At 34.4% G+C, this 27,213-nt stretch overlaps 1 protein-coding gene across 1 annotated transcript; it reads left to right on the forward strand.

Moving 5' to 3' along the window:
* The first annotated feature begins 21 nt into the window (after positions 1-21).
* Positions 22-26,673, forward strand: LOC132563971 (exportin-7-like). The gene is made up of 29 exons (XM_060228727.1): positions 22-36; positions 1,119-1,265; positions 1,956-2,049; positions 2,836-2,906; positions 3,735-3,830; positions 3,985-4,062; positions 4,703-4,852; positions 5,319-5,445; positions 5,960-6,153; positions 6,852-6,998; positions 7,165-7,340; positions 7,748-7,805; positions 9,009-9,141; positions 10,473-10,578; positions 11,420-11,558; positions 12,374-12,447; positions 13,196-13,340; positions 13,543-13,699; positions 13,854-13,921; positions 14,499-14,587; positions 15,652-15,759; positions 17,146-17,228; positions 17,584-17,638; positions 18,155-18,314; positions 18,585-18,723; positions 19,022-19,182; positions 19,477-19,575; positions 20,146-20,273; positions 22,042-26,673. The coding sequence occupies exons 1-29, from the start codon at positions 22-24 to the stop codon at positions 22,157-22,159; spliced, it is 3,315 nt and encodes a 1,104-aa protein (XP_060084710.1). The 3' UTR covers positions 22,160-26,673.
* The last annotated feature ends 540 nt before the right edge of the window (positions 26,674-27,213 follow it).

A 27,213-nucleotide genomic window follows, 5' to 3' on the forward strand; every position in this document is an offset into this window, starting at 1 on the left:
TTTAGTGGGGGGAAAACAAAAATGGCGGAAGAGCAGGTGAGGAACGTCCTCAAAACACCCGTTGTAATCTAAATTGTGGAATAAGTAATATACGTTGACTGCACGTGCCATACGGAGATAAATTGGATATACCTCTCTTTCAAATGTTTTAACACTTGAATGTGCATCTAGCACTCAAACTCTGTCTATAATTTGTGTAGTAACGGTCGAAGCATGACAAGACTTTTAGTATGTTGTGTTGTTTACAGAATTTACAATTTAGTGATGTTTTAATTACAAATGCGTTTACTACTTTGCATGGGAAAATGATTTATGATACATAATCAATGTGTCAGAATGTTGGTCTTATCACAAATTAAAACAACCCCAGACTCGAGCAAAGTTCGATTTGCAGTCGGTGTTATGGTGATCAACTCTTACAAAATGCCAATGCTCTCGACATGCGAATTTTTCAAACTGTGTTGTTATGGCTAATGTGTCGAAATTAAAGTTATATGACATTCATGAGAAAATAATGTTGCAGTTACCCTTGATAACACTTCATTTTATTAGCTTTTATACTAAAAATGAAACGTCGCTTCAATTATCACAGATTACCTCTCTTTTGTAATGTTCTTTCATTTTAAGTTAATATACATGTGCTCTCACTCATAATTTGAATTGGAATTATGTTCAGCTTGACGACAGTGATCATTATAGTAAATATATAAGCGTACTGCTATTTTCATGTTAATTATTTTGGATTATCTGAAGGTTCTGGCTTTCTATATGAGATTTTATTTTAGTCTAGATTGCTTGGACAAAAATAAATTCACAGATAAACAGGTGAAACTTTTCAGACTAAATTCAGACCAGGACATATTTTAGGGTTATGTTGTTTAGATTTTCTGGGGGCATAACTACATTTGAACTCAAATAAATTGAATAACTTGTGAATGGTTGTAATCCCTAATACTCTACACAAGATAGAAAATTGATCCATATAATCACAGTTTTACTTAACTAACGTACAGTTTTATCTATTCCTAAGTTACCATCTTCAGCTTCCTCATCCATTGGATGCGGCAGAGGATATCCCATGACAGGAAATAACCAAAAATGTGTTTCAACATTTTCAGGAGCTACTGCAGTTGGAGAACTTGTGTAAGCAGTTCTATGAGACCAATAACACAAGCTTACGAGCAGATGCAGAAAAGGCTCTTGTTGAATTTGCGGATTCTCCAGATTGTTTAAGTAAATGCCAACTTCTGTTGGAAAGAGGAAATGTAAGTTTTCTTATGTTCCTGATAAAATTGATTTAATATTTACACTGCTGTGTCATAATTTGTACTGATTTTTTAGTTGTTTTTTTTTATGAGAAAACATTTTGTACAAATTGTGGCAGTAACCTCATTGATATACATGTAGTTGGTGCAGATTTCCCTTTTTCATCCCAAATGCTTTTTGTACATTTATGTGAAACCTGTATAATGGATCAAGTTAGTGCCGGTTTACTTATTTCATTCCAAGCACTTTTAGTATAACCTATAGCTGTCATACAGGGTCACCAAGATGCTTAGGGAATCACCATTTTGTACATTTAAGGCATAAAGCAATCATAATGATAAACAATTTTCTGTAATGGTTTTCAAAAGATGACCGCTACATTTATTGTGCAAAAGGGCAAATGATTATTACCAACAGAGTCTAAAGTGATATATTGAATTAATTTACCTTTCAATCAATATGTATAATAATGTATTTGGTGTAGACAGATGTTACTTTGATTGTCACTGTGAAGTTGTGGATTTTTGTTGAGAGTTTAGCTGTCCCTACAAAGCATTTTTAAGTATGGAAATAAAAAAAAAGTTATTACTTACATATTTACATTGATTGTGTGATATGTAAATGTTCACATTTTTTTGAATAAGGTATACAGTTGATGCTTTTGTTAAAAATCTAATTAAATTTTTCAGTCGCCCCTTGCACAACTGCTGGCAGCAACAACCTTAACAAAGCTTGTAACACGCCCAAATGTGACCCTTCCCTTGGAACAAAGAATAGATATAAGTAAGTATCTTACAGTTCACTGAACTTTGAAAACTCACCATGGTCATTACAGGGTTAAAACTGATTTTTTTTGCACTGAAAATGTTGGCCTTGTTTTACGTAAGGCTATGATAACAGTTGGTAGAGTGTTAGTCTACATAACCTCAGGTGACGATCCAGTGTGCATGATTAAGTGCTCCTTACCTGTGGCGGTTTGTGTTTCTGGAGAAGCTGAGAAACTGACAAGTGTGTGCTGACATGTTTGTGTCTTTTGGCAAGATGTTTTACCTGTTTTGGATATCATAAGCCCGGCCTTCTCTGTGTTGTTCAGAGAGTAGTGAGGTAGCCACCAGCTGCTGCAGAGAGCTTAAGCTTCAAAATGGCCTGAGCTGTTCATTCACCAAATGACTTGTTTGAGGTCATTCATATGAGATTGACATATGGAAGTGGAAATCTGGAATAACTTTCCAAACCTAATACAAAGCTGTTGCTTGGCAAGTTGTTTGTAGTATTGCTTAATGCAGTTCATTATTCAAATCCATTTGGATACTTTGTTCAAGAATTATGCAGTGTACAAGTGTAACAATACTCATTGAAAAATTGAAAATGTGGGAGACTGTTGCAAAAATATTGTTTTTTTTTTTTGTTTTGTTTGGAAGCTTGTATTTGTATGATACAATACTATCTTGAGGATTTCATGTAAAATCCAATTGAAGACTGTGACACACTGAAGAAAAGTTTTGAACATGTGTAAGACATGGTGTTAAGAAGTACAACTTTGGTAATTGAATCATTTCTGTTTTTCAGGAAATTATGGTCTTAACTATTTGGGAACAAGACCAAAATTGGTGCACTATGTACTGCAGGCCCTTGTACAGGTAAAGTTTTTAACTAATTCGTTTGATTATATTAGGTACTTATTTTACCTAATTTAGTATGAATTTTTATTTAAGAAATGATGATGTATTCTGTTAGTAGGAAATCATATCCTGCTACATTATAGTAGGAGAGGGGCATACAGTGTTTCTCATTGCAATCACTTCACCCTGCATCCCATCCTATCTGGCCATGTTGTTCAGTGTCCCTTTTCAAAGCAACATCATATCAACCTCTGTACAAAATTGGTTCATATTTACTCCATATCATCAAGTTGCACCCCTCATCAGATTCTTGTTTGCAATCATGTCTTTAAATTTTGTAGTTTTGAAGTATTCAAATTTTCTGTGCTAGAAAACATTTTTCTTTTCTGATTGCAGAGTTTTTAATTGAAATATCATATTGTAATTAAATTCATTCATTAATCCAGTGTTTTCACTAGGATTTGAAACAGATGGTTGTCCAAATGAAATAGCCGAGTGAATATGAACCTGCATGTTTTATTCTGAATACAATATATATGCTCACAAAACATAGCCAGTTTAAAGTTGCTTAGTGACAGGCTAGTTTTTCTGGCTGTTAATGAGAACACTGCATTTATAATTAAACAGGAGAGACCTATGGGACAAACCACAAAACTTTTAGGGGAAAAACAGAATTTTAGATCTTGATTTACATAAGATTTTTAATGGATGTTTCTGATGTTAATGGTCAAGTGTATGAAATCCTGTCTGGGAAACTTATATTTGATCACCAAATGTGAAGAAACTTTTCATGACGAGACGACTGACCCTAACAGCTATTTATATGATTTATTTTTCTGATTATAGCTGTTTGCCAGAATCACAAAACTTGGATGGTTTGACTTGAAGGATGAAGAATACACATTCAGAAATGTTATCAGTGATGTTACAAAGTTTATACAGGTAAAATAATTTTCTACACAAGGATTCTGTGTGATTATATGGTGACAGTTAATTAAGAAATTGATTAACATTCAAAATTTATTGAATTCAATTGTCTGGAATTGATATCCCTCAGCCTTGATTTGTTTTTAACTATATTCTGTTTACTATTCAGAGTGGCTTCACACAACATGTAATGATTGGTGTACAGCTGCTGTCACAGTTGGTTTGTGAGATGAACCAAGTCAGCGAAGTAAGTACCAATCAACGAATATGTGTTACCTCTTATAAGAGGGAATTATAAAACCGACGTGTTGAAAGAGATACTTTGAAATTGAATATTATATAGATACCAAGGTATACTGTGAATAGACAGTTCATATAAAGAGGCATTTTAACTTTTCAGAAAATCTATATTAAGTTTTAGGCAGTTGCTCTGATGCACAGAGTGTTATAAATTTTTGTGCTCTGATTTGTAGGATATGTAATGGAAGGTTGCTTCTTATAAATTATAGAGGGAGTGTAATTATAGAAAGTTTAAGGGTGTAAAATTGCTTGTCCTACATATGTTTTAGGTTGTAGACTGTGAAGAACAAAAGTCCCAAGGCCCATATATATACCACTGAAAGATATGAAATATTTCACATTTAAAATATTGCCAATGGGGGAAAAATTCTGTGTCCCAAACTTTCTGCATAGATGATGTAAAGGGTATTTAGAATTGGAAATACTTGATCAATCAAATGGGAGATGTTGCTAATAAAACTAAGACAAGTCTTCAAGAATCTGATGTGTGATAAGTTCATGTGAGTTTGGTTCAGAACAAAACTGTCTTGTGTTATTGTTTAAGGTTTTTCTCCTTGATATGAGTTTGATTTTGAATTGTTTGCCAGGCTGATGCTAGCAGATCCCTAACCAAGCACAGAAAGATTGCCTCATCATTCCGTGATACTCAGCTGTTTGAGATTTTCCAGTTGGCATGCTCCTTGTTGCAGACTGCTGCAGGGAACATTAAAAACATGAACTTCTCTGATGATAGTCAGGTAAACCAATGCAACAGTTATCAATAAGCTGTAGTTATTCATTATACCATATAGCTGTTGTTTTCTCATGGGTCAAAATTTACAGGATTTGCATTTAAAACCATAAAAAAATAAATTGAAAATTATACAGTCTAGAATACACATGTGTCTCATTTTTAGCTCACCTGGCCTGAAGCACCAAGTGAGCTTATGTTGTGTTGTGTCTGGTGTCAACTTTTCATTTCAAACAATTTCTCAGTAAGGGAAACCCCAAGGGTAATGATATTGGGCCTTCAGCATACTGGGAAAAAGGAACTACCAAGATTGTTCAAATGAATGACCTCGACCCATTTTCAAGGTCAAAGGGGTCAAATGTGTTATAATTATGAAAGAAATAATTTTCAATAACCAAAAGACCAAGGGTCTGTTGAATAACCAGAAAACCTTAGATATTGAAATTTCACCAATGATATGCTGTTATTTTCAGCATGGTTTCATTCAACATTCCTTAAGACTGGCTCACAACTGCTTAACATTTGACTTTATTGGCACATCTACTGATGAATCATCAGACGATCTGTGTACAGTTCAGATTCCTACATCTTGGAGGTCAGGTAAGGTTTAAATTTGTCCTCAACTGTCTAATTGTTTCAAAACTAGTTTAGCCATTTTAGTTTTCCATCTGGCCCTGTTAAAAATTGATGTAAAATCTTGAGAACAACTCCAACAGATTTGGCTCACATTTATCCCTTGGTATCATTAATATCAAGTTATACACCTTTTTATGTTAAGGTCAAAGGTCATATTTTGCCCGGAAGCATGGGCATTGACATCATGCTGCTGTAGGATGCAGTAAAATTCATTATCATGACTTTTGTACCATCTTACAAGCATTTTCTAATCTAACCAGTGGTTTTTATAAAATTTAAAACATAGTGAAAAGAATTCTAACCCAGCCTTCAACAACTGGAGAAGAATAAAAAGCATGACAAACTGGAAAAGAATGAAAGACATAACAATCAGATTTCAAATATAAGTTGGTGATTTTGAAATGAATAATAAAATGATTCCTATGTAACTTCACAGTTATCGCTGATTAATTTGAATATTGGATAATTCTTTTGATAGCCTTCCTGGATTTTGCAACTATGCAGCTGTTTTTTGACTTGTATTCGGGATTGCCTGTGACATTATCTCCCTTGGCTCTCTCCTGTCTTGTCCAGATTGCATCTGTCCGGCGCTCACTGTTTAACAACACAGAGAGGGCCAAGTTTCTCAATCAGATAGTTGTTGGTGTGAGGAACATTCTGGAAAATCCACAGGTAGGGTCTTTGAGTGCATTCATCTTTGTCATTAAATGGTGAAAAGTTGGATGTGATGTTTTGATTTTTGCACATCAGTGCTACTGGTTATGATATACACATTTTTATGAATGTTTGAGGTCTTTGATAAAAGTTTGGGAATTTTCATCAATTATTGCCTTCTTTATTCTGTGTTTTAGACTTTCATGCTGATTTTCTGTACACAAATGTACATACCAATATCAAGGATATGTTTTTAACGAAAGAATTTAGAAAGATTGTTATTGATAAACTGTTATGTTAACCTCATTAGGGTGATTCTTCAAATTAAATGATGCACAGAATAAAAGTTGTATATCATTACTGTCATCATATCACATAATAAATGTATCTTGTCTAAATTCTGAAATACGATGATTAATATTATCTTCATTTATCATTTGCCAGGTGAAATGTATTTTTGTCATCTAAATCCTTGAATATTGATGAAATACCATTTTAAAAGACCAAACAATCGCTGTAATGTGCATTTTTTGTTGCTTGCTGATAAAGACAAAATATTGACATCAATTCAAATTTCAAAGTGACAAAGCCTAACTTCATTTTATTTTTAAAGATAATTTCAAGAAATTTTTATTTATGGATAATTAAATATTGGTGAATACCAGTTTTACAATATCTGCATCTGTAACATTTACAAAACAAGTGTTGTCTTTCAGGGTTTATCTGACCCTAGCAACTATCATGAGTTCTGTCGCCTACTGGCTCGACTGAAGTCCAATTACCAGTTGGGAGAACTGGTCAAGGTAGATAACTACCCAGAAGTCATCAAAATGATTGCAGAGTTCACAGTGACTAGTCTAAGGGTAAGTTTGTCTTATTGTCCGTGTTTATGACCAGTTCATGTTAACAAAAAAAAAAGTGAGGATTTTTAATTAAATGAAAATGAGAGCAAAACTGAAACAAAGGCAATTATGTTTGTTTGAACAGTAGAATTAGGTATTGACATCAAATAGTTGTTTACTTTTGTAGCAAATGTGGCAGTTTGCTCCGAACAGTGTTCACTATCTGTTGAGCTTGTGGCAAAGAATGGTGGCTTCAGTACCATACGTGAAGGCAACAGAGCCCCATCTCTTGGAGACCTATACACCAGAAGTTCTCAAAGCATATACTATGTCCCGTCTGGAGTCTGTAACTGTTGTACTAAAGTAAGTCATTTTGAATTGTTGATGTTCTTACTTCCTTTTAGTCTGTGTCCTGGCCTTTTTGATGGTTTAAGAGGATCGATAATGTTATGTTCCCTTGCCATTCTGAAGTAATTTTTAGCCATGAAAACACCAACTTCAGCAGAACATAAGACCTCGCTACCTTTGATGAGGTGTGAGGTTAGATGATCTCTTCTCGGATGTTTTGTATTTCTCAGGAAGCTTTGATTGTGCTCTTGGAAAAGTTTCTATAATGTCTAGTAGCTCTCTATAGCATGTGACACACCTTCAGCATGGTTTTCATTAAGTTAGTGACCAGCTATTACAAAGTGTTTCAGTCTGGATGTAAGCAAAGAAATGAAGATCTCAATGAGAACACCTTACATACAGCAGCATTCTTTGTGTTTCAGAGATGGCCTGGAGGATCCACTTGATGACACAGGGATGGTTATGCAGCAGTTAGAACAGGTTTGTGACGATGATATCTATGTTACAGTGTCAGGCTTCTTAAAGTTAGGGTTTTAGAACAGGTTTGTGACTATGATATCTATGTTACATTGCCAGGCTTTTAAAAGTTAGGGTTTTAGAACAGGTTTGTGACTGTGATATCTTTGCTACATTGCCAGGCTTTTAAAAGTTAGGGTTTTAGAACAGGATTGTGACTGTGATATCTATGCTACAGTGTCAGGCTTTTAAAAGTTAGGGTTTTAGAACAGGTTTGTGACTGTGATATCTTTGCTACATTGCCAGGCTTTTAAAAGTTAGGGTTTTAGAACAGGTTTGTGACTGTGATATCTATGCTACAGTGTCAGGCTTTTAAAAGTTAGGGTTTTAGAACAGGTTTGTGACTAACTATGATATCTATGTTACATTGCCAGGCTTTTAAAAATGAGAATTAAACCACAAAAGAAAGTACCCATAAACATTTGATAATATACAGTAACAGGTCAACCAAATTGATAGGTGATATGAGATATTAAATGATACTTGCATGTGATTATCTAGGTAATTGGGAAATGCTGAAAATGTTACTTTTTATAAGCTCACTGTCATCAGATGATTGGTTATTGAAATCGCCCTATATCCGTGGTCCGTCCGTCCATAAACAAAACATCACTATTTCTTAAGAAGTACAGGATGGATCTTTCTTAGACTTCATGTGTAGGTTCCCCTTGGTCCTTGTTGTGCCCTTTTGATTTCAGGACTGATCATAAAAGCAAAAAGACTGACAGGCAGTCATCTTGGATTTTGACAAAGAGAAAAAAAAATTATTATGGCTATTTCTTAAGAAATAATGGATCTTTCTGCAATATTATATGTAGCTTCCCCTTAGTCCCTAGGTGTGCCCATTTGATTTTTGGCATGGTCAGAAAAATGAAATTGCTGGCATGCAGCAATCCTGAATTTTGACAATGAAAGTTTGCAGCTTTGCAGGGGGAAACATTATTTGTAGAAAATATAAAAAAAAAAGACCCAAAAATTATTAATAATAGATTGCACTGAAATCATATTTCAAGGGTTTGTAGGTCATAATATGATAACTGGTTCTGGATAGATCGTATTTCATTTCTCTGATGTGTACTTAGTTATCTACCAGTGTGTACTTAGTTATTTATCGTGGGATGTGGTTCTGAATAGATCATATTTCATTTCTCTGATGTGTACTTACAGTTATCTACCATTGGGCGTTGCGAGTATGAAAAGACTTGTGCACTGCTGGTTCAACTGTTTGATGAAGCTGCCCAGAGATATCAGGAACTGATAGCATCACAGGGACAGGGTGCCGAGATAACCATACAGGAAGGTTAGTTCTACTTCATCTGGTCATGTTGCATTGACCCAGTATTAGGCCAAATAAAATTAATTCTTAGTTTCTCAGGCACCGACGTATCTTAATTTCAGTGCCACGTCAGCTGTTTTTATTGGAAAATGTGATAAAATTAAAAGGAAAACTGCCGCTTAAAAAATCAGCTTAACATGGATACGCCAGATTTCTTGGGCATGTACGGTCACTGGAATGTGCCGTTTTGAAATTTAGTTTCCGAACAGCATTTCTGACAATGCCAGAATGATGGTGCTTTCAGTAGAAATAAGTGCTGTGGAGCATTGTCTCTGGATTCAGTGAGTCTTGCACCGTTTCTGGACTGGAACACACTAAAGCCACAGGGTCCGAGTGCACAAACTGTTAAAACTGTCAATAGAACTGTAATGTGTATCAGGTGTGAAAGGCCACGTGTGATCTATTGGCAAACGAAATTTTCTAGCAGGAATGCAAAATTTTGGATCAGTATTCTTGTGGATCTTCTTTGCAAGAATTGAAGACAACCAACAACAAAACACCTCAAATCAACTCTCTTCTTGACAAGTGTTATATCAGAAAAAATCTTGATTGTGGTCAACCATTAGAGGTGCCCTACTTCAATTCCAGGGATTTCACTGATGTTTGCCAATACTGTGGCAGAAAGGATAACCTCTGTGAACGAGAACAGGGGTGCAACCTTGTCTGTGAAACATGTTCCAAAACAAAAAAATGCAGCTAAAATGGGGGGAAAATGCAAAGGGCAAGGGGAATTGCTGCAAGAAAGCAAAACATTATTAACTTTCAGGCTAAATGTGGACCTTGGCATTGACAATGTTGCTTGAGGGAGACCTTGATATCTCTATCATTTTAGAAAATAAAATGCATACCTGCCTCATTGTTTCTGAGACAAATAATTTTTTTTTTAAAAAACTCCTACTTTTTAAGGAAAATGGCCTGAGAAACTAAGAATTAATTTTATTTGGCCTTCAGCCCATGCTTTGTAAGAAGGCCATCCATGTCCTTTGCTATTTCTTTGTTTTGTGATAAGCTCATCTTCTTTTTTCATTTCATTTCAAGTTGATGTGTATTACCTGCTGGATATATTGCAGTAAGATGAAAAAGTAATTCCTTTAAAAATGTGTCAGCAAGTTTTTATATCATTAGATCTAAAAAGATATGAATTTACTCCTTGTCTCGAGAAAAATATACATTGTAGATATATGAAGACATCGGAGAATAGTTGCTTAAGTCTCCTGTTGAGGTTGTCGAAAATTTTAACCAGGTACATGCCAACAGATTTGATGTAAGTACAAGACTATGATTTTTTTTTCCAGGTCGGCTGTCATGGCTGGTTTATATTATCGGCTCAGTGATAGGGGGTCGTGTGTCATTTGCTAGTACAGATGAACATGATGCAATGGATGGAGAGTTGGCATGCAGGTGAATATACAAGTTTTTTACACAATATAGAAAAATCTGACTGCAAATACCCTAAAATCATCAATTTTTTTTGAGTGGAGGGGTGGGGGATGGGGGGGGGGGGGATTTATTTTTGTTTAATCTGTGGATACTTACAATCCATGAATTTATAATGTTCATGAATGGTAAACATATTTAAAATTGGCCTAGATAATAATGCAAATGGATTTTGTAAACAATATATTTATATGAAGTCAAATTCCTGAAACTGTAAATGTTTGGAAAACCATGAATTTTGAGCACCTCGGAAATATATGACTTTTGTTTTGGTCATTATTGTGATTATGTTATTATGCAGTATGTTTGATCCCCAAAAAAGCAATGTCACATCTTTAGTTTTATCACAAACATTCATTGGTTGTTTTGGTATATATGGTATATAAATTTTTCTTGCTTAATGATACATTTTGATATCAGAGGTCCTTTTTGTAAGGAAAACAGACAGATTGACCAGAAATATAAACACTAAACTGGTGTGAAACTTATACAGTGAAAAGTCATATTTACAATGACAGATAAATATTGCTAAACATGAAATACAGTGAAAAGTCCTATATATTTATAATGACAGAAAAATATTGCTGAAATGCTCTTAATTGATGATGTACTATGAACAACGCTCACTTTCTTTAGTTACCAAGGAATCAAAAATGTCTTTGTGCTAAATGATTGCCAAAAAAACTTCTGTCTAGAAATGGTTATCAAGGTATCCCAGGTACTGAAAATAGTACTGAATTATTACACTATACTCCAACAGTACTCTATAAAAATGTCTGAAAGTTTATGTATTTTTTGTGGCCAGGGTTTTGCAGCTGATGAACCTAACAGACAGTCGGATTGCTGCTCAGGGGGGTTGTGAGAAATTAGACCTGGCCATTCTCAGTTTCTTCGAACAGTTCAGAAAAATTTACGTTGGGGACCAGGTCCATAAGATGTCAAAAGTAAGTATTTATTTTGTCAAGAGCACCCGAACACCACAAACTGACTAGAATTTTTGTCCTTTTCAAGACGGATGTCAAAGTTTTACAACCAAAACATTTTAATGGTTGTGAAGGGAGATCACCAAAGATAGATTTGACCTCATCACATCTGGGGTCACACTAATGCTTCACAGATACTGGTCAACTAGTCAAAATTTGAGTGTTAGTTTCATTTTCAGGGCATGGTGGCTTAGGTCACAAAGATTGGTACTTATAACATTTATATCAAGCCAAACAATAGATGTACAGCGGCAGTTTAGAGATGGTAGAATACAAGTTTATATTATATTACAGTATATTTCATTGTTCTCCATGTAGCATATCGAGTAATACTTTAAAATCAAATATTTTTATTGGGCCCAAATTCCCCAAGTTTGAAAAAAAAGATCATTTGATATTAATTTTGCAGAATAATATTGTAAATGTACTTAGTTATTGCAATATAATTTTAGTGCACAATCACTTTTTCTGGAAAAGAACACAATGATGAATTTGAAAATGGACAATAATTGCTATAAAAGCAGCATATAGTGACTACAATTAGCAAAGCGCAATATGTTTGGCATGAAAAGTGCTTAAATATGACTACTGCCGAAATATGTATGTTTTACAGTAGTTCTCTGGATAAAATTTTATTTTTAACTGAATCCACGAAGGGAATGAAAATAAAAAACCCACAAAAATGACACTACATTAAGTTGACATTTACAAGGATTTTAGTAGTTAATTTTCCCAGGAAGGTAGCAACAGACTAGAGATGTGGTATTTACTTACAGGTATACAGACGACTCTCTGAGGTGCTGGGACTTAATGATGAATCCATGGTGTTGAGTGTATTTGTTGGTAAAATGTAAGTTATATTCTGCACACATGTCATCTATTTTTTAACATGACAAAATTATGAGAGATATTTGATGTGATGATATACTCTTGCTATATTGGGGTAGGAGCTGGGCTTAGGTGTTTCAGTGATGGGGCGATGATCAGATATAATCGATTATTTAATCTTTTAACCACACCTGATACAATGATCAGTTGTAAATTTTCATTGTGTTTTAGAAAAAACAAAACTCATGTTATTCAAAACAAAGACGATAACTGACAATGAGATTCATTCTTTTGCAAATTTTATGTTAATGAAATATTTTGTGTGAAAGTTACAAAAAAAAAATATTGAACATACATTCAACCAGTTATGTAATTCATTTACTACATTGAAAAACTGATATCAACTGATAATCAATGATGGATTTCATACGACTTCCTGTTACTGAGCTCTATTTCTCATAATCATCGTTTAGTGTAACCATATTTATCTTCATGTGTGGTATACCTTCATTTGTCAAATAGGTCACTGAAAGTTTCAACTGTAAAATCTTAGAAATTTGTTATCTTTCAATAGATCATTTAGATAATTGTAGTTTTGATCTTGACATTTTTGAAACAACAGTGTGATCGTTAGGTTAGTCTGGGTGTGAATATAGATTATGTATATCACTGTAGTACAGAGGACTGAACAGTTTATTTGTTATCCTGTATGTAACTGTCAATGGTTTCAATTCTCTAGGTTGTATAAGAATTCTGATATTTTGTTACAGAATCACAAATCTGAAGTATTGGGCACGAAGTGAACAGATCATCTCTCGAACCCTACAGCTGCTTAGTGACCTTTCTGTAGGCTACAGTAGTGTGAGGAAACTGGTCAAGCTGGAAGCTGTTCAATTTATGTTGAATAACCACACGGTAAGTCCGGATTAACTGTCATCACTCTAGCAGCTTAAATTTTACATTAAACTTAATGCCAAAATGAAATGTGTGTGTTGGGGTTCTTAATAGGAGAATATTAATATCTTATGAAAATTTTCTATTTGAAATCGTCTGGGGAAAAGCTACATTTTTTTGTTTGTGAGAAAATTATCAGGAAGTTTTTGCCCTTGTATTACAGAGTGAACATTTCCCATTCTTGGGAATCAGTACCAACAACCGGCCAATCTCTGACATGCGATGTCGCACCACATTCTACACAGCATTGGGGCGGTTGTTAATGGTGGACCTTGGCGAGGATGAGGAAAAGTTTGATAAATTTATGATACCTTTAACAGGTAAGATTTTTTGAATTTGTCAGAAAAAATAGTAAAATGAGGATATTTACTCCTTCACAACTTTTATTTAAGTATTAGTTATTATGTATTTTAAAATTAAAGTTTCTGTGTCTTTCAAATACACTGATGTTTATTGTTTTCTTTGTTTTTTCAGCTGCATTTGAGTCGGTTGGGAACATGCTGGCATGTGTGAATACCCCAATGAAAGCAGAGGAAGCCAAGGTAAATTTTCTCCCACACAATCCTCCATGTATTTTGAAAGTTGGGTGCAGCTTAACCTAACCATGTATTTATGTAAGAAAGTGCTTGAAAACTGGAGGTACAGATCTTGAATATCTTCAGATTGGGGAGTTCTGTACCCTCATACAGGGGTACTGGGAACATTATCCTCAGTAAGGTTATCTTAATATAGCCCTAAGGTAGTTATATAATTGTATACTCTATTAAAAATAAAACATCATATTGCTTCGTAGTATTATAAGCTAATTTTGCATGGGTTCTTAAGAAATTTTAACCAATCTATTGGGGAATATGACAGAAACAATCTTAATGAAAAGTCATACTTTAAAAACTAACTTTTTTTCTTTCCCTGCTTTCTACTTTCAACATGTAGTTATATTGAAAACAACTTATGGTCTTAATGTATTATACTCAATTTTAATCTTCAACTGTAAGAGATTGGATTAAATAGATTTAATAATTATCTTTTGATCTTTTACTAAAATCAAATGTAAGTTTTATTTTGTGAAATCAGGCCTGTCATATTCTAAATGTTGAAAATCGATTAATTATTTTGCAGCGTTCCTTGGTAGGCTTGGCACGCGATCTGAGAGGCGTGGCTTTTGCTTTTAATACGAAGACAAGCTATATGATGTTATTCGATTGGATGTATCCTTTTCTATAGCCATGATAAAGAGAATGTGTCCTTAGTCGGCTTGTTTGCAAATAAGCCTTTCCAGCATTTTGTTTCCAATTCCAAGTTTCATCGCCTCAGGTTGTAATACTTGAAAGAAATTTGATTGTGGGGTAGAAAATTTCTTTGTTGTTTATATATCCGCATGTGAAATATTTCTTTATCTGAACTGAAAACTAGATTTTCCATGTCGTCGTAAACTCCAGACACATACTGTACATTTGTTTGAGTACCCAGATAACAGATTACTGTATACTAAATACAAAATTTGGCTATATGTGTACCCAGCAGTCAGTGTATATGCATTCGGCTTGTTCCTTAGTTTGCATGATATTGATGATCCAAAAATCAAACATGAACTTAAATAAATTCAATGGAGTGTTTTAAAACTGTTTATTTTTGAAAATTATTTGTTTAAAGATTGGTTTGTTAGGATTTTCTGATGGTGTAGTGGAAACAGACTTGTCTTTCATCTAAGGATTTTCTGATGGTGTAGTGGAAACAGACTTGTCTTTCATCAAGGCAGGTTTGGTTTCCTGATCACATGTAAACAGATATGAGGGTCACCTGGCCAACTACACAGGTTTGCTCCAGGTACTCCCTAGTACATTTCCCCACACACTTCCATCTGGGCCAACAAGAGTGATTAGTGGAAATCACTTAAATTTTACAAGTTCTTTATTTTACAAAGTTACCTTTAAAGACATATTAGCAAACACATGGTTTTGCGAACGCTGATATAGAAATACTTTTAATTTGTGTATGATGAGCGGTTGGTAACTCAGTCAAAATGGATGCCATCCAGGGGTATTATCGTACAAATAATGGCAAGGGATTAGATTTCGTGATTGACCCTCCCCTCATATTAACGCAAAAATAAATGCTACATGAAATAAATGTGATCTACAGTAATATACATTGATTTATCTGGTTTCTCATTCTTGTTACAATAAACAAAGTTTACAGTATTGTAACAAAATGTTAATATGTTTGTGGAAAAGAAAATGGAGATCTGTGAGTTTTCTTTAACTGGTGCTAGTTACCCAACATACACCCCAGTCCTTCAGCGAGCTATTGAGCTCTGGTACCATGAACCAGCAGTCACTACACCTGTACTGAAACTCATGGCAGAACTGGCTCAGAGCAGGTAAGTAATGAGCTTCAGTATAACATAACATGTAAGTGGGTATGCTGTCTCATGTTTAAACCTTGGACACCATTTCCTGGGTAAAAACTGTTGTAAATATCATGAAATTTTACAAATTCATTCTTTTCTCTGAAGCAATGTTTGATGCATTTCATGTTTATGGTTTAATGGCATTAGCCATGTAATCATACACTATAATTGTCTGGTAAGAGATCTTATTTAGACATTTGCTGATGATTGTAAATCAGTACTGGCAGCTAGTCGTCAAATCTCTAATCACAAATTTTATATAAAATGCTTCAACAAAGATCACTTCAATATCTCATTAGTAACATATCACACCAGTCCATGTCTTTAAACTGAGTTGTCATGTCTTAGGGTTTCGTCTGGACATGTTTACAATGCAATGGAGTGGTACAGAGGACCCCCACTACTTTAGGGGAATATAGACTACTGTAAACTGGGATATTTTTGCCCTTGCACCATTATACATAAATTCACCCCATGCTTATTTCACCCTCAGAGTATTAAATAAAATGATTATAGAAATGAAACAGATTTTTGTCTTCATATTAAATTTAGCCTCCTTCATTGTTCAGGGACAAAAAGTTGAAAATTAAAAAGTGTCTTAGAGGAATGTAGAATGGCCTCTGAGTATTAGCTTAGCCATTGAAGGTGTAAACCCCCTTGATCAACCAATTGGATTGAAGCCTTGCATTCAAATTTGTTTTGGGCAAAGTACATGAGGAATAGTTTAAATGAGGTTCTCAGATAATCTGTTATGCATTATCTTCTATACAGTTTGAGAAATGTCAGTACCATCTGCTTTAAACTGTAGGTAGGATTCTTCTGAATCTTTACTTTATTGTCCTTATAAATATAAATGACTTGCTTCCAGATTATTTTGATTTGAAAGAAACATGGCATATAATATGGTATGTAGAAATAATAGTTTTTATCCCACTGTCTTCATCTGTGGTCTGAGATTTTGACACTGAAAGTTCCCCTTGGTACCTAGTTATGAAAATGACAGTAATTTTGACAATGAAAATTTGTTATTGAGAAGTGCTGGATGGATCTTTCTCAAATTTATATGAAGTTTCTTCTTGGTTCCTTGTTGTCCTTCTGATACATGGATGGATCAGAAAAATGTAGCCATTAGACAATGATTTTGAATTTAGCAGTTAGAATATTATATTTTGCAGAGGAATTTTCAAATTTCATATAAATAAGAGCAAAAACAAAGAAAAGAAAAGGCAGAAAAATATCCTACTTTGAAGAACAAATAAAGATCAAACGATAGTTGGTGCTAAGATCCCTCTGGGATCTGTTGTACAATTTGATTTTCATAAAATTAATTTTGATTCGGAAATATTTTATTTGTAGGTCTCAGCGGCTACTGTTTGATGTTTCTTCACCAAATGGATATCTTCTTTTTAGAGAAGTCAGCAAGATGATAGTCACGTATGGTAAGTTCTGTGTTTGTATGACAACTCCCATCATTTCACTGTATGGAAATATTTTCTTCATAAAGGATATTGTGTAGTGTCTTTATAGTAACAATTCAAAGTGTGTCTTATGTTTATGTATCATTCACAAGTGTGCAGCACAAATGAAAGATATAAAAAAAAATATTAGACAAAGGAGTGAAATATATTTGTTATAACTGAGGATACTGTTAAATTTTCTATTTTCTGTTGTTTTTGCAAATAGCATATTTAGGACAGAAATAAAAGGACAAAGCTGACTATACTGTAAGAAGCTGTAAGAAACAGAAAGCCAATATAAGATTTGCATTGAAGTATTTTCTCTTTTTTTTTTCAGGATCTCGGGTGTTGTCATTAGGAGATATACCAAAAGACAGAACTTACCCAATGAAGTATCCTTTCTGTATTGCATCAGTTCCAGCAATTGTAGATGGAAAATAGTGACTGTAGAATTATGAATTGTAATGTATAAGAAACAAAAAAATAGATAAAATTAGATCAATTGAAATGGCTGTTGAGGTCTGAAATATGTATGTTCCTGCAAGAAATCTTACTGTCCTATTTTTCTATTTGGATTCTTCTTTGCAGAACAGCATCTTAATTGGCCTATGTGTCTTTAGGCGAAAGTCTGAGGTACAGGGTTCTGCAATCCAAACCACTGGCAGTTTGTGTTTCTCAGGAAACTGAGAAACAGAAATATCTGTGTCAATGTGGTTTTGTCTTTGAGTAAGACACTGAACCCTAATTGCACTGAATGAGCTTCCTGTATGTTGCTCAGTGTGATAGCTACCAACTAATATGATGACACCCGACTTCAAAATAACCCTGGCTGTTCAACGAGTGATTATCCAACAAACACCTAGATTTGTATGAATGATTTCAGTATTTGATCCTTTACTCCAGTTCAGATTGAAAGGAGTGTCCATTTGTTTTTCAATGTTAAAGGCAGCATTATGTGGCTCATATGTAAACTTTGGTGTGTTTCGACTCTATGGAGATGACGCACTTGATAACGCACTGGGCATGTTTGTCAAACTTCTGCTGTCAATATCACAACGGGATCTCATGGTAAGTTGATCATTAAACATGTTTGTGTTTCTGTCAAATAGCTCTGTATTACATTGTCAATAAATGATGTTTCATTTTGTCAAATAGTCACGTCACATTGTGAAACAAAACAACACGTTAAACATGTTTATGTCACTCTTTCTAATAGTTCTATGTCAAATTGTCAATTTGTGATATGTCATTTTGTCAAACTGTAACATGCCTTGTATGCTTATTATGACGTGATTCTGTATCCTGGCGTGATTTACTGTCTACTATTTCTGTGAACAGGACTACCCAAAGCTGAGCCAGAACTATTATGGACTCCTCGAGTGCCTGGCCAATGATCACATGACATTTATCAGTAACTTAGAGCCTCAGGTCTTCCTCTATATCCTCACGACCATCTCAGAAGGACTCACTGCTCTAGGTAGGGCCTACCACCTGTATAACATGCACTTCTGTCTCCTCCAAAGACATTTGGACATATTTACTGCCAAAATTACTATTCTGTACAGAGTTTCAGTTATATCATCAACTGATGGCATATGTTGCATACTATTTGATAATGATCATTCTTTCTCCAAGTTAACATTGAGTTGAAAAAATACGAAGTATGTGTCTTTTAAAATGTGATGCAAATCCTTTTGATATTTTGCTCACAAAAAGAAAATTGATATGCAAATTACTGTGAAGAGGTTATTGAGAAAAATGTTCTTGTTCTTCAGACACAATGGTTTGTACAGGGTGCTGTGCTACCCTGGATACAATCATCACATACTTGTTCAAACGCCTCACAACCAAAAAGAAGAAATCTCACCCTGGAACGGTTCCAGACAGCGAGGCTTTCCTGCGTATTTTAGAACTCCATCCTGACATTCTACAACAGGTATTATACCATATATCCTTCGGATTCAAAATAGTGTTGAAAACCTGTAAAAGCACATGGAAAACTGAAACTGAATATTGAAGAAAAAAGAAATGAAATAAGAAATCTGTCTATGTTTAGTATTGAATACGAAAAAAACACGGGGAAACCAGTCTAAACTGAATGTTGAAGAAAAACTCATGGAAACTTGTCTGAACTGAACCCTCAGGGAAACTTCTCTGAACTGAACCCTGGATATCAGGGTAAAAATTTGCAGTTATTTCACGGCTACATAATGTTTTCTATCTGTTGTAGATGCTGTCTACTGTACTAAACATCATCATGTTTGAAGACTGTCGGAACCAATGGTCCATGTCACGGCCATTGTTAGGTCTTATCTTATTAAATGAAGAGGTATGTGTGGCTATTTTGCTCGCATTTTACAGAACTAAAATGTGCAAGGATATTTGACTGAGCATCAATTCGATGAAATTTAGTCAATAATTTTCTAACATCATTTATAGCCGAGAAAGTATGTTATTTAGGTATATTGAAATTTATATTTACACTTTTAGTGTTCTGTAATTTTAAGAGTTATTCCTCCAGGTCAAAATATTCCTATTTCATCCCCAAAGATGATAAAAGACTTTAAATATCTTTGACATTGTCAGGCCTGGAAAAATGATGTGGTTTTCACCATAATCAACCATTTGTAATGGTGGATTTTATGATAGAAGTTTGTTAATTGAAGTCAGAACCTTTCTTTATGTCTTTCTAGCTGTAGATCTGTACCACAGTGTATAACTTACCATGGCCATTTTGTTATTTTAAACTGTATACATGTATGTGAGTGTCCTGACTTCTGTCTTCTTCATTTGGTGTTATTTGAGATCAATATTGCACACAATTTATCAGCCCTAATAACGTTTTCGGAATTGATGTGCATGTGAGAATATAAATGATAACTCATTGGTTGTATTTCAGTACTTTAACAAATTACGAGATAGTATTATCTCCAGTCAGCCCGGGGATAAACAACAGAGAATGGTCCAGTGCTTTGAGAACTTAATGAATGGAATTGAGCGGTCACTTCTGACCAAAAACAGAGATAGGTAAGGTTTTGTCTACTATAACCTTTGTATGTTCAGTGAAACTTATCTATCCTTTTTTAGAGTTCATTGTATAGTAGCTAGGACAATTTGTAATCTGTCCCCAGTTGCTCAAAGGTTGGTTTGAGTTTGCCAGTGGTTAGCGAAAAATTTCATTTGTTGTCACTGAAAAAACATTGGCATTTAAAGCAAAAATTGACAAAAAATATCAATCTGGCTTGTATAAACAAACCTACAGCTATAAAAAAAATCAAAGAATCCTCTCTCCCCCCCCCCCCCCCCCCCCCCCCCCCCCCTTCTTTTAAGTACATGTTTCTTTGGAAGTTCTGTCATTGTGGTTCAAAATGTAGACTTACAGTCAAACTTTGATGTTTCGAAGTTCAAGGAATTAGCAAAAAACTTTTATATATACATCAAGACTTTATAATCATTTGATGTAGCCTTGACATTTTCATATTTATTACCATAGTTGATTACAGAATATTTCTACCTGAACAAACACACCAAATACTAAAACAAAGTTAAGATACAGAGGGACAATTTTAAACAACAACATGTTATCATAATCCTTTTATCAGGTAGCGGTTTCGTGGAGATGTGAAATTCTGCCGATGTACTTGTACAGTATAGGTATTTTGAGTTTGAATCATGTGTTATCAGGTGTTATTGACTGTTTTATCATGGCTAACAGTCCAAGGAGTAAAATTTTGGATAGGGAAAAAAATCTGATACATTATGAAATTTGAATCATCAAAGTTTGATACATAGAATTTTGACTGTAATTTATAGGATGAAATATTTGTGAGGACTTTCTTACATGGTTTAATCTAAAGTCATTGTTTCAAACTTTCAAACTGACTTTCTTTAGCGTGCAGTTTACATTCCCTGCCTTACAGTAGACTATTATAAAGAGCTGTGGTGTGAAAACATTCACTTGTAACAAGAGGCCCAAGGGGCCTGCATCATCCATGTGGCTTTTCTTGTGCACTATTTGATCACTTGTGGTTTGTCTATAGTCACGAAAACGATGAATGTTTCTAAGTACTGTAAACTGGTATATTTTTGTGGGGCTCAAATTTTGAGGTTTTCCAGAGTAATGCCTTTTCATTGATACTTGATTTTGTAGTTAAATCTTGATTGTTCTGTCATCCATGTCAAATTTTATATGCGAATTTTTCTGGACAAAAATAAATTGTGGATTGAGAGCTAACCTCAAATTCAAGGAAAATATATCTCCCATGAAATGATTAATTTTATAGTAACAGATATTTCACAGTTATACAGTTTAACAACAGTTTCAATGTGATACATTTTAAGAATCATATACTTTGTTTTGATTATTTTCAATTCAACATGAATTGTTCAATCATTCATTTAATGTATTTGTTGCAGGTTGTTTCCCATCCAAATTAACCATAATTCCAACACTGTGTTTTCATTTAAAATGTAACACTATTTTTGTTGTACTGTTTGTCCTATCAACAATTTCTGTTAAACATATCTAATGATATTTTACAATTATGTCTGTTTTTATCATTGCCTCCTAAACCAACATTGTCCCAGACTTTCACCTGTACAGTTTTTTGAGCATTTTTCAAAATTATGTCTTTACCACAGGCCTTTCTCAGGTTGGATGACTCTAATATTTCTGATCTTCAATAGAAAATTGATTTAATTCTTACCCACAAATCTGTTTATGAGGGGAATTATTTATTGTATGATCTGTCTCATTATTGTAATATTGAAATTTTTTTATCCTTATATATTTCAGGTTTACACAGAATTTGTCAGTGTTTCGTCGTGATGTGAATGACTCTTTAAAAGCCCCTGGTGGCCAAAGTCCAATTCCTTCATCATCGTCCTCACTAGACATGATGAACTACAGCTAATGCTGGTTTTCTGGTGTGAGAGTGTTTCTAGGTAATCTCTTAAATGGTCACTTTGGTGTCACCGATTCATCGGATGAATGGTGATTGTTTGGGTAACTTACAGCGAGGATGGTCATTTTCGGGACAATTGGACATTTAGCTATGGTGAGGATGGTCATTTTCAGGACAAATGGACGCTAATTGTTGTGATGCTTGTCTGGACAATTGAACATTAAGCTACGGTGAAGATGGTCATTTTCAGGACAAATAGACATGAAGCGTTGTGATCATTCTCTGGACAACTGGACAGTGAGCTATGGAAAGGATGGTAATTTTTTAGGAAAACTGGACACTAAGTGATTGCGAGATTGGTTTTTATATGACTGACTGGGTGTAAAGCTTTGGTCATGGATGCAAAGCATTGTGATCTGTGTCAGGATGACTGAAAGCTGGACTAAGGCAAGGATGGATTTTTTCAGAACAACTGGATGTTATACCATGTGATCTTTTTGCCTGGACGATGAGTTTTTTTGAGGACAGACATTTTATAGTGTTCAGCATTTGAGATGAGTGGTGATTCATTAACGGATAATAGGAGGCCATGTGGATCACCGTTATCATCATCATCATTGTTATCATCAGCTGTATCGTTTAAAATTCAGCTAGATTGGCTTAGTCCTGAAAATCGAGTACATATGTATTAGAGTTCATGGATAATTACCCTGGCTTCTGTCAGGGGAAAAAAAACCTACATCAGGCTGTATGCTACTTTACTGTGATGGAATTTTGTTCCCCGATGTGTTCACAGCTGACATAGGGAGTCATTGATGATAGGTATCATTTGTAAGGTAGCATACACATTGATGTCCACAACATTTATCTCTGTTGATGAGTTAAAATGCGTTTTTATCACGAAATCCAGAAGTAAAGTTTGCACAGCATGGACAGTTTTGTATATGAAATCGGGAAGGGTGCTTTAACAATGGTGGGGGATATGTTGAATCAAAACAGAAGTTATTTGAACAATTTCTGCTTTATAGCATATACATGTATAGGATATAAGTAGAAGGTTGAAATGGAAAGAAGGGTCATTGAATGTCTTGAATGTTTTTGAAGCAAGTGTGATATCACTGTTAAAAAGTATCCCCTTAATATGCATGACTGTGGGAATCAGTGTGAGTGTTTAACAAGTTTTCTTTTGAGGGCATGCTTCACTGTTTGTTAAATGTTGATGTTGTGAGAGGATGTTGTATGAGGTCATATCATTCATATTTACAGGTACAAAAGTGTCATTTAGTCTTACAGTATGGACTTAGTGGGAGCTGTTTTTATGATAGGAAGAGGTGAAGAAAATAAGATGATTAAACACATGTAGGACATTCTGTAGAGGAAAAATAGAGGTTATTCCACTGACATCTTATATCTTTGAGTTGTGTAAAAATTGTTGTGATGGTGACTGTTTGCTACATGGCACATTGAACATGTGATTATTGTGAAAGTAAATCTTAGCAAGAGGTATCGTAGGGTACTGAATGAATTTATTGCTGCCAACATTTTTGTAGGTTAGTTTCACATGTATCGTCAATGATAAAAGACACTGAAGAGGTTCTTTTGGATTTTAAGTGTACTTCAGAAAAAGGTAGCATACATCCTTAAGTTTAATTACTGTAGTAATCCTAAGCATTGAATTATTGAGTAGAAATTTTTTAACTTTGTTTTCTAGCAGTACATGCATTCCTGATTTTTTCTTTCTTTTTTTTTATAGGTAGAACCAACAAATATTTTTTGTCAGAAATTGTTAAAACTGTTAGAATTGAAATATTTGTATTGATGTGGTGTATTGATTCTTAATGCTTAATGATTAATCAGTAATAATAGAAAATTGTCAGAAGCAATACAGATTAAATTGAATCGCAGTGCATTATCATTCTAAATTAAAACATGATGCATGAAGTGAGAGTATGTCATTAAATCTACATGTTGAATGTTGTAATTTATAAAATAAACCCAATCTAATACCCAGAATAAAGTGAACAAAACTTAAAAAAAAAAAAAAATCAGAAAGGACAAAAAAGTAACACCTTTTTATTTTCAGTTAGCTAAATAATTTGTAAGTTTTCATTTTACCATTCATCAAGCTCTGTTGGATTAAATTTAAGAATATTGGTGTACATTTGGTGCAGAATCGGAAGTGCTTTATATAGGTAAACTGTATGTTTTATCACTAGACTTTAAAATTCCCATAGGAAGGGGCTACATGTAAAATATATCAGTAGTGTTAGGATAAAGTAATTAAAAAAAAGTGCTAGAAATTGTGATTAAAGCCATCAAAAGAGCTCATGGTTTTAAATAAATTTAAGTGCCGAATTTCAAAATGGAGTCTTTTAACTTGCCATCAATTAAAGTGTCAGGTAAGTTTATGATAAAGTGTCTTTCATCTGTCTATCAGATATACAGGTTCTCAAAATGAAATATTTTGAAAAAAATGCAACAGACTTGGGTCTGCTTTATAGAATTATTCTATATATCAATTGTTAGTTTGAATTAAAAGTGCTCAAACTGTTCCAGCAAAGTGCTTGACATACCATGTATTTGTGAATTAATGTACATTCTACATAGTGCTTGTAAATTGTAAACAAAAGTGCTTGATTTAAAACATCAACATATGTATTCAGTACATAGAAGTAGTTTGTGGTCTGTAGCACTTAATTGATGTAAATTGTGATATAAAATGATTACAGTGCAACATGATATAGTCCGTTTCCTAAGAATTTATCACCACAGACTTGCTGTGATAGAAAGATTAGGAAAAATTTCAGTCGCTTAAGAAAGTTGGTTTACATTATACTACATAAAGAATTTCAAACCTTTGAAAATCAAGCCATTAAAAATGGCTAATTAGACTGCTTGATAGCCTCACTTTCAAACCGCTATTATGTCATTGCTAAAGAAAGTTGACTAAATATTGAAACTCCATTGAACGCTTACTTTCAGCCTTTCCATGGATGTTGAAAAACTTACCTTCAGCCTTCCCATTGATGTTGAGAAACGTTTACTTTCAGCCTTCCCATGAATGTTGAGAAACGCTTACTTTCAGCCTTTCCATGAATGTTGAGAAACGCTTACTTTCAGCCTTCCCATGGATGTTGAAAAACTTACCTTCAGCCTTCCCATTGATGTTGAGAAACGTTTACTTTCAGCCTTCCCATGAATGTTGAGAAACGCTTACCTTCAGCCTTCCCATGAATGTTGAGAAACGCTTACTTTCAGCCTTTCCATGAATGTTGAGAAACGCTTACTTTCAGCCTTCCCATGGATGTTGAAAAACTTACCTTCAGCCTTCCATGGATGTTGAGAAACGTTTACTTTCAGCCTTCCCATGAATGTTGAGAAATGCTTACTTTCAGCCTTCCCATGAATGTTGAGAAATGCTTACTTTCAGCCTTCCCATGGATGTGGAGAAATGCTTACTTTCAGCCTTCCCATGGATGTGGAGAAACGCTTACTTTCAACCTTCCCATGGATGTTGAGAGAGAGCATTTGTTAATCCACTTGTAACTATGACCGTGATATTTTCTTCTGCCATTCAGTTCAGGTTATAAAATATATAATGTGCAGATTGAATTTTTTCAAATATTAAGATGTCATATTCTAAAAATTTGTATCTGTAACCTTTATATTGACTTAACCTGCGATCATGGGTTGTTATAACACAAAGCAGCAAACCTGCTACAGAGGCACAAGATCAAACTTCTGCCAGAATTGACGGTACATCGTTGTAACATTGTACTATTATGATACAGTGTGGATATGGAACTCTGAAAAATTCTCTCTGGTTCCATTTATTGCTTTAGTTTTACAATACATTGTCTTTTCAAATGTTCTTTTTTTTTTGACATTATAGAGAGGAAGTGCTTCTTTAAACCAAAACAAGCTTGCTTCATTTACCTGTTAAAAACGTGTTAAATTGTACTAGATATGTTATAAATAATACTGTTTCATCATCTCATCAACATTACTGTAAGATCATTGTTTTCATGGGGGTAAAATTTTCGTGATTTTTAAAACAAAATCATTATAAAGAGGACTCATTAAATTTACTAATATTACTTTTAACACTTAATTTATACATGGACACAGAAAAATATGGATTAATAAGAGTACCCATGAATCAAAGAAAATAAAATGCCCATGAAAATTATTGATTTTTACATGATGTGTTATTCATGTGTATGTATGTTGGTATCATTGACTTAAGGGGATGTGTTTGATTGTGCATGTGTGTAGCAGTATATAGAGATGTGATAGAATTGTTGGTGTGGGTGGGTCAGGGAAATATGAGGATTGTGTTGGTGTGTTATTGAAGAAGCCAGGATACATATGTCACGTGTACTGATCACGTGTGTCCTTATATGGAGTGACACACACTGCTAGCAGCAGCACATATGCTTCCTGACAGTACGATATCAGAAAACGAAGTAAAATTGTTTTCCATGTTGTTACTCTATAGTATGTTGTTTGGAGGAAATAAAATATAATTGATAATGATTACCCTGTTGTTGAGTGAATCTATTTACCGATGAATTCTCATTCCAAGCAATGGCATGACGTCTGATATTTCACAATTTTTGTGTCACCTGCAGTGCTGGCGGACACTTAGGGATCACTTTGTCCGTCGTTGTCGTCCGTGCGAAAGCTTTCCGGACTTTTTAGCCCACCATCTATTCAAATAGATGGTGGGTTATTCAAATCGCCCTGCGTCCGTGGCCGTCCGTCCGTAAACAATTCTTGTTACCGCTATTTCTGGAAAAGTACTGGATGGATCTTTCTCAAATTTCATATGCAGGTTCCCCCTTGTCCCTAGTTGTGCATTGTACCTTTTTTGGACTGATTCGCATTCAAGATGGCCGACAGGTGGCCATCTTGGATTTTGGAAGTAAAAGTTTGTTACCGCTATTTCTGAGAAAGTACTGGATGGATCTTTCTCAAATTTCATATGCAGGTTCCCCCTTGTCCCTAGTTGTGCATTGTACCTTTTTTGGACTGATTCGCATTCAAGATGGCCGACAGGTGGC

Source organism: Ylistrum balloti, unplaced genomic scaffold (assembly GCF_031769215.1).
Source record: "Ylistrum balloti isolate Yb309-2 unplaced genomic scaffold, AGI_CSIRO_Ybal_v1 Utg369678, whole genome shotgun sequence".
NCBI lineage: Eukaryota > Metazoa > Mollusca > Bivalvia > Pectinida > Pectinidae > Ylistrum > Ylistrum balloti.

What these genes read in the sequence shown, in the direction of transcription:
- LOC132563971 (XM_060228727.1), top strand. An exon ending in TTCTGTTGGAAAGAGGAAAT is followed by an intron (nt 1,266 to 1,955) that starts GTAAGTTTTCTT and finishes TAAATTTTTCAG; the next exon opens with TCGCCCCTTGCACAACTGCT. An exon ending in GCAGAACTGGCTCAGAGCAG is followed by an intron (nt 15,760 to 17,145) that starts GTAAGTAATGAG and finishes TTTTATTTGTAG; the next exon opens with GTCTCAGCGGCTACTGTTTG.